At 41.9% G+C, this 8,698-nt stretch overlaps 1 protein-coding gene across 1 annotated transcript; it reads right to left on the reverse strand.

Annotated features, from left to right (window-relative positions):
- Window positions 1-7,784, reverse strand: rpf1 (ribosome production factor 1 homolog). The gene is made up of 9 exons (XM_080430877.1): window positions 7,467-7,784; window positions 6,787-6,843; window positions 5,929-6,009; window positions 3,820-3,915; window positions 3,505-3,658; window positions 2,665-2,747; window positions 2,257-2,438; window positions 712-838; window positions 1-581 (listed from the first exon to the last, which is right to left on the reverse strand). The coding sequence occupies exons 1-9, from the start codon at window positions 7,755-7,757 to the stop codon at window positions 540-542; spliced, it is 1,113 nt and encodes a 370-aa protein (XP_080287003.1). The 5' UTR covers window positions 7,758-7,784; the 3' UTR covers window positions 1-539.
- Window positions 7,785-8,698: the final 914 nt, after the last annotated feature.

Below are 8,698 nucleotides of genomic sequence, written 5' to 3' on the forward strand. Positions count from 1 at the left end.
TGTATGTACACATTTATTTTGATAGCATGGTCAAAAAAAATCCAACTATAGCTGTGCTCCAGCTTTAACAACGGCTCAAAGCAAGTCACTTCATTCTTATCCAGGCACTGTCATCACTTGGGGTCCGCTCATAATTCCAACCATTAGGTTATAATGGGGCCAGTCGACGTTGGAATAATGGGATGGCACCCAACATAAAGACAAAGAATCATTTGTACTTTTAATGTCCTTGCCTGATCACAATGTGGTGACTGTGGGGTACATGAAAAGACACTGAGATTGGATTAAAAGGACAATCCACACCAAGAATAACTAATAAAGAACGGTCAGCATCTACAATTATGATCGATAATGTTCTGGAAAACACAACGTGACATGTTTAATGTGATGGTTTTCTTTTATACACTCGCCCTGAAGGTGATCCCAACGATATTATTCACTGTTGCCATCAAATACATCATTTATAGTAGGTGTTGGACAGACAGCCCTTAACTTCTTGACCAGCAGGGGTACGTGAGATTCTTGATGAGTGGCAACACTCAAAGGTGGAACTTTCTTCTGCAGGCATCCATTTCATGGCGCTAAAAGAGGCACAAAAAGTCGTCACGCAAGGATACTTTTTATGAAGAAGTGACAAATCAGCTGCAAATGTGATTTCAAGACAACGCAATATGCATGACAAAAAAATGATTTAAATTTTAAAACACTGACCTTGTGTACCCACTCATACTCTCCAAACTTGGAGTCAAAGGTGCCTTTCTGAAGGGACCGGAGTTTGAGGGTGAAGCGTGGCCCCAGTTCTTGAATGCCAACTCTCTTCTCATTCTTGAAGATGTACCTTTTGAACAAAAAGCAATAAGCTATTCAAATGTCCATTTAAGACGTGGATGTGCACTGCAGCTGGGGTTTATCTATAAAATGTATATGTTGGCATTCCACATCATGGTGATTATTAGATCACATCATATTCCCCTGCAATTACTACAGTAAGCTGTAACTCGGAAACAAAATTACTTGATTCCCACATGAGAAACAAAACATACTGCTTATCCAGAGGGGAATGGGACATGGGAGATATTAGGCTTTTAGACACCTGGCAGAGCGACGCTGTTGGTCAAGAGTAGCCCTGGTTTGTCTGTTCACAAGAAAAGTGAATATAGAGGTGCATTAAGCCTAGTTCAGTCTATTAACTCTCTGGTGGTTGACTTCAATGGTTTACAATTTGCGATGAGCCGAGTTGCAATGACTTGCAATAGAATCTCAAACAGTGGCTTGCAACATTATAAAACTGAACAATCCACACCAGTGGTGTTTTGGTAACTGGACAGTGACAGTCCACATCAAGGTGACGAGCAGAGATCGTCGTTAATGTTTCCATAGCAAGTCAACCTTATTATACTGTATAATCTTATGAAATGGCCCCCTTCCTTCGCTCTACCTCTCACAGGCAGGAGCGTGTTAGAGATACGGACCACATCACCGGACTGTGTGTTCATTGTGTGTGAGTGACAGATAGAGGGGGGCATGTGTGTGTGAGCAATGTTTTTGTGTGAGCAGAAATGTGTTGCTTGCGATTGGACGAGATGAATCTCTAGTAGCTCTATCAGCCAGCATGTGCCGACCTGAAAAAGGGTAATTCAGACCACAGCAACTTCTGTGTTCTGCAATGGTTTCATTGCATCACAAATTACTGGCCTGAACCTGAACTAGCTTTTAAAGAACATTGTTTTCCCACAAGTGTTTGCAATAAACACTTACATTTTCATGTCACTTATTGAACTTTTTTTTTAAACCTAAGATAAAACCAGAGAAAAAAATCAATTGATAATATCATCCATGAATGAATCTGGGACTGTGCGATACTATGACGAATTATTTAAACACTGGTATTTAAGGGGCTCAGGGGTAGAGTGGCTGGTAGAGCGGCCGGATGGCAACCGCGAGGTTCCCAGTTCGATCCGGGCTTCCCCAGAGTTAGTGTCGAAGTGTCCTTGAGCAAGACGCTGAACCCGTAATTGCTCCCGATGAGCAGGTTGGTGCCTTGCATGGTTTCCTCCGCCATCGGTGTGTGAATGGGTGAATGTAATGCAAAATAAAGCTCTTTGGATAAAAGCGCTATATAAATGCACCATTTACCATTTAAACACCGATATCCATACAAATATATATCCACACGTTACACCAACAAACATTACCTAAAAAGGGAAAATATAGGGGGAACATTTTCTTTTAGACTATTTCTATGAGAATATTCACCTGTGGAATCTGAAGAAGATGAAATCTCTCTGGTTGTGGAAGGTGGCGACCTGCCGACCAACAAACTGAGGGTCATGTGGAAAGAGGGCGGCGAACTGACGACCTATAGAGTGACCAAGGCGTGTGGTGAAGTTGTTCAGGATCACCTCTGGAGTGTGCTCTGTCGGCGCCTTGCCACACCGCTACAGTAGTAAATTGGGATCATATTTCAAATAACACACAAAGAAACTACCAATTTCCAATCAAAAGTACACTTTTTAAAAACGTAACTTTTTTTCTTAAAGTGCTGAACAGTAAATTAAAACGAAACAATACATAACATAGTATGATATAATTGCACACTGGTTACGTGTGATCAAATTCACACATACCGAGTCAAGAGAGACATAACTAAATGTCTATTCTTACCTTCATCTCCTTGCGTAGCCGTGTATTGCTGACTTTGAAGTGTGCAGTAGGCCCATCGGGTAAGTGACAGAGAACCAAACCATCTTTATGTTGCGGTGAAGGAATTAGCCATCAGACATGTCTGAAATGTACATTCTGTGGAAAAAAATACTTCATCCCAACCTGCTAGGGTCCCTGAATTTCTTCAAAATAAATCCTTTACCACTTTCATTCTTCTCTGATGTATTGCCAAGCTTGTGGTCTAATCATGCATTACCCGTTAAAGCCTGATGAGGGCTTCAAAAACGGTGCATGAATAAATTTCACTAACTTTGAGGAGTGTGCTTTGAGGACTATTTATTTGATTAAGATTGAGGTTTAAGGCATGCATTATGAATGCAAGGAATATGGTTTCATACTGAAACCTCAGTGATTAAAACTGGAAAGTGCAAAGATGCAAGTGTGCAGAAGGATTATCTTTTTCAAATTGGATCATAAACAGCAGTGGGATTATTGCCAAGTAATGAGCTTTATTTGTCACAGAGCACAACATTCCTGCAAGTGTACCTTGTTGGCCTTATGCTTAGAGTAGAGTGACCAATCCTTAAAAGTACATGAGTGCTGTCAAAGCTAATTGAATACGTACCTGCTCATTTGTTTGATGTCTCTCTAGATAAAAGGCACTTTACACTTCATCGATTGCTCGACAAAAAGGATGTATAATCAACTCAGTTGAAAATACGTATTTTTTGTCGACCAATGCAGTCACGTAACAGTATAAATTAAGCCTCAGAGTGAACTAAGTGCTATAATGTAACTATAATATAAACGTATGAACCATGCAGCGTTTTAAAGGGATACTGACAGCCTGACGATCTTGATTGATGACCAAGAGATATGTGAAGCCCCTGGATACGCACTGGGGAATGATTCTCTTCAGGGCCAAGCCTCTTCTGTAATACACATGGGAGTCTGGAATTACTGTGGACAGCTGTTCACAAAACTTGACCGTCCTCTGAAAGAAACAAGGCACAGAGCAATAGATGCGTTGTTAAATCTTCTTTTTTGTTATGTACACACACATTTGTCAGAAGGCATCTTGTGTATGAGGCAAACAATGTGATTTGTATCACGATTAGGATTCTGACCACGGAGCTATGGCTGCCTTTCACTCACCCCTCTGGGTCTGTCCGATGTCGTGATGAGCACTTTTGGATTAGTTAGTCGGTTGAAGTAGGCAGAGAATTCATCAGTTCCCTCATCAAAGGCTATCTGTAATTGACAGCATACACACAATGACAAACAAATTCAACACTAATATTTGGGCTGCATGAAAAAGTGCTGTGAATTTGGATAGATGTGAAAACATCCCAAATCAAAAAGAAAAGGCTAGTAATTAATGTTTTGGTCAGTCTGAATAAAGTCAATGACAGATTAACAATAGACAATGGCCAGGTTTCCCAAACGAATTTGAGCTCCTGCGCAGCCTAGAAGCTGCGTAAGAGCCTCCACGCACCTGCGCAGTAGCAACCCCGCCACGCACTGTCTTCGTTAGTAGCAGCTGTGTGCCATCTAAACGTGCCATCTAAACTGGCTTCAGGAGGCACCATCGTCGTAGGTTCTCATTACGTGTGTGCTAAAACTACATTCGCGAGACAGCATGCACGTGAACACCTCCTGGACGAAGTCTACGTAAAGCCTACGTAAACTACGTAGTGCTGTCCTACGCTACACAGCAGTTTAAACACCCTTTGCGAAAGTGAAATGGATCATAAAAATACCAGAGCCAACTGTCAGATGTCCTGAAGCAGTCCACTCCAAATACAACTTTTGAATAATATATTTAAGAATTAAATTACAGCGGTGAGGTGACATCTGCAAGGTATATAAAACACTAAAGTGTCCCCATTATGCAAGTAAATTAAATATACTTAAAATACCAAAAGTAAAGGAATGCAGAATGTCCCATTTCCCAAATTTAATATGTATTAAAATCTTTTGAAAATAGCAAATCTACAAGCTTGTGAGGCGTTGTGAGATTGTAGATCTGCTATTTTCAAAGGTTTTTTTAACCGTTCATAAACATTGGGGGGGCGCAAGAGCTGTCACTTTGTGAGAGGAACTGGGGACTTTAATCATAACGTTTAACTATAAAACTTCGAAATTAAGGAAACATGTTTAGCTCAGCATCATTTATATACCTTTAGTTAACTTGGCATATGCTTAATATTTTTATCAGACGATCGGATCATCCGTGAGAGTACAATTTGTAAACTTCGGGTTCATGCATAGAGCGTTAGTGAACTCTCTGGGTACAGTCACACATGTCCGTAAAGCGTCCGTCAAGTTGCCGTACGGACGCCAGAAGTCCCATCCACTCCCATGTTAAAAAAACAAAAACGGAACGGTACTTCCGGTTTTAAACTTAACATGGGAGTGGATGCGACTTCCGGCGTCCGTACGGCAACTTGACGGACGCTTTACGGACATGTGTGGCTGTACCCACTAACGCTCTAAACCAGGGCTAGAAGCAGCGGAGCCGCCCGCCCTCTGTGTGTGTGTGTGTGTGTGTGTGTGTGTGTGTGTGTGTGTGTGTGTGTGTGTGTGTGTGTGTGTGTGTGTGTGTGTGTGTGTGTGTGTGTGTGTGTGTGTGTGTGTGTATGTGTATATATGTATATATATATATATATATATATATATATATAAATTAAATGTGTGTGTGTGTGTGTGTGTGGTCGGTCGGTCTTTTCATAGATCTATTTCGCTACGATGGGCGTTACTACCGCCCCAGGGCGCTAGTAACAAACTGCTTCGTATGACAGCACTGCAGGGCTACGCCTCTCGCAGAAGTAGGAGGAGAGTAGGATACGCCATTCTGTCTCCCAAATGTAGTTTTAGCAGACACGTAACGCCGTGGACGTGGGAAGCGATTGCACGTTGGGCACAACCAGCTGCTACTAATGAGGGTAGAGCGTAGGTTTCGCCGGGTCCCAGGCTCTTACGCAAGCTGCGTAGGCTGCGCATGACCTGAAATCTACGTGGCTGCTATGGTACTGCGCAGACTGTGTGGACACACGTAAGACCCGTCGTAGAACCTGCGCAGATGCTCAACGCAGCATCTCTACGAATCTCTTTGGGAAACGCGGCCAATGACAACAGACTCAACACTGATTACATTTGTTTCTGATTTCTATTACTGAACGACAAAACATCATGTGACATATTAGGGCACACACAATTATGAACATGCTCTGCTGAGCGAGCAGAACCCAACCAATCTCCTACCTCTTCATCTTCTGGATCAACTGTGGTCTCGTCGTACACCCTCTGGTTTTCTATCGTCTTTGGGACTTCTTTTGGCGGTGCCTGAAAATGTATATTTGAAGATATATTATGGACGTGACCATATTTACAGAATACAAACAAAATCATATTTAGGTCACTCAAAATACATTTTGCAAACTTTTGGTGATACTGAAACAAGACATTCAATATTTCTCCAAAAACACACTCGTCTCCATTCTTCCCGCGGAGCGCTTGCCCTCAGCGGTTCTTCTAGTATTTGTTTTACTGAGGTTAGGGTTAGGCATAATTTTACTGAGGTTAAGATTGGGAATAAGGTTAGGTTTAGGCATAGTTTTACAGAGGTTACATTTAGGAATATGGTTAGGTTTAGGCAGTTTTATGGAGGTTACGGTTAGGTTTAGGCATAATTTAGGGTGGTTAGTTTTAGGAATACCTGGTGGCGACCGTTCCGAGGTTGCCAGATTTGACCCGGGGCGAGCATGTTTAGGGGCGAGCGTTCATGTATTCTGAACCACTACCATCCAGTTCTGACCCACACCACTCTTAAAATAATGTTGCAGGTGTTGCAAAATACAATTCGTGCTGTTACCTACAGCGATTAAATACATTCAAGCTCTGCTATTATTGACCTTTAAAATAACATTAAAATTCAAGAATATTCAGGAATTTCAGACATGTTGCCCTGTGTTACAACACTCACATCAAGTTAAATCAGGAGCTAAATTAAGTAACAACTATTATAGTTTGAACAAATTACATCATCTGTGACTCGTTGCGAGCTTGTATATAATCTTTTTTATACCAAGTTCTAGCCAGTATAAATCACTTTAACGTTACCTTGTCACCCAATGCAGCCCTTTCTTTTTTCCTTTTCTTCTTCACCAGCATCTTTACCTGAAAGAAACAACAACAACCCTTATCAAGCAGCCCGTGGCGGTTGTACATTTAATCTTCTTTTTGTGTAGTTGTCAGGGGTCATCAATAATATGTCCATACACGGACATATGTGTCCGTGGCAAGACTTGTCCTTGTCAAATTTTAGATTTAGTTTTTACACAACATTCAGAATATGACAGATAACACTGATTTACAATGATAGTATGGCACATTAGGAGTCCACTTGCACAGTAGTTCTCAAACTTTTTAGGAACCCAATAACTCTGAGAGTGTACAAATGGAACCCGTAGGGTCCACTTGGTTTAATTTGTACACTCAGAGTTTCAGACCTATAATGGTGCTGAGATAGCCTGGTAAAACCCCTGGAGCCTCTGGAACCCCTGGGGCCTCTGGAACCTCTCAGCACTAGCCTGGTAAGGGGGGGGGGGTACCAGGGTACAACCTTCCCATCCTAGAACACCTTCAAGGAACCCCGAAGGTCCCTCAACCACATCACTAGGAGTATACATTTAGGGCTAGCTACATTTCTGGTATTTTTATGTCCATGGCAAAAAATAGAATGGCCACCACAAGCCCGGCATGGCGATGATGAACCCTGGTATTTGTGCATTATTATTTACCTTCCGTTTGTCCTGCTTCAGCTTCATAAACAATTGGTGTCTGCGTTGTTTATTCTTTATGTCACTCATGCCATAAGCGGGTGGAAACGCAACCTCGTCAACCGCTTTCTCATCGACTTTAACATCTCCGTTTTCATGAGAAGTTGCCTCTTTCTTTGGCTTTTTCATCTTCTTATTCTTTCCTTTATTCTGCTTCTTGGGAACCTCTGTGTCTGTGATGTCCATGCTGTCAGCCTGTCTTTTCTTATTCTTCCCTTTAATGGGCTTCTTGGGAACCTCTGTGATGTCCATGTTGTCAGCCTGTGTTTTTGCTTCTGTTTCACGTGTGCGCTGCTAATGTTCGAGGAGACACTTCCGGGTCAAAGGGGGAAAGTCAACATTCCTCGTGCCTGTTCGACGCTTGCCACCTAGCGGCACGGAGGAACAGGTGACGGGATCTCCAATAATGACCATCTAGCCCGGGGTCCAGAGCGTTCTCTGGTCTGGATCAAAGAGTTATATATTAATATATCGGTCTGGATGCTGCTCTGTTCATAGACCGAACATTATTTGTATTTATTCCACTGCGCCCTCTACAGATCTGGTGAATGGTCATTTATATTGACCAGATCTGTAGAGGGCGCAGTGGAATAAATCTTTTTATTTTTTATTTTTTCGGTCTATGAGTCTACCAGCGGATATTTAATTTTCTGATCAAAAAGTGTATTATACAGAGAAGGTGGGGTGCTGAGAGGCTTCGCACCCTGGGGAATAGACTTTCAACAACACAAAACTGCCGTTGTTTCAGTGAGTAGCAAAATAGTTTTGTTTATTTTTACTAAAGACGGAGACCTCGCACGGCAGTGGAATTTTCAGTCTATGAGCAGAGCAGCGCGCCTGGCAGGACGTTAGAGAGAACTCACTAACGCTGTGGACCAGGGCTCGGCTAATGATCATCGTTCATTCTGAACATTCATTGTATTATTTGGGCACAGTGACGAGATTATTATTGTTAAATACCAGATTGTATGTATGTAATGTGTAATAATATCTTTAAAGCTTAACAAATTGAAATTCATATCTTCTTGTTTCAACATCAAAACAGACAAAATATTGGTGGCTTTGTCAAGTTATGGTTGATGCAATCATTTTGTTTATATTTCATTTTCAAGGGCAGGGCATCATCAGTCACAATGGGGCAGGGGCATGGGGGGGGGGCACACAAACAAACAGCTTTTGACAGAAACACAAGC

Source organism: Gymnoscopelus braueri (genome assembly GCF_963280865.1).
Source record: "Gymnoscopelus braueri genome assembly, chromosome: 6".
Classification (NCBI taxonomy): domain Eukaryota; kingdom Metazoa; phylum Chordata; class Actinopteri; order Myctophiformes; family Myctophidae; genus Gymnoscopelus; species Gymnoscopelus braueri.

Bases quoted from the DNA above. Each gene is read 5' to 3' on its own strand.
- rpf1 (XM_080430877.1), bottom strand. From the start codon at position 7,757: ATGGACATCACAGAGGTTCCCAAGAAGCCCATTAAAGGGAAGAATAAG. The intron at 6,844-7,466 runs GTAAATAATAAT...TGTTTCTTTCAG, and splicing joins TGAAGCAGGACAAACGGAAG to GTAAAGATGCTGGTGAAGAA. The intron at 582-711 runs GTCAGTGTTTTA...TGCCTCTTTTAG, and splicing joins AGTATGAGTGGGTACACAAG to CGCCATGAAATGGATGCCTG.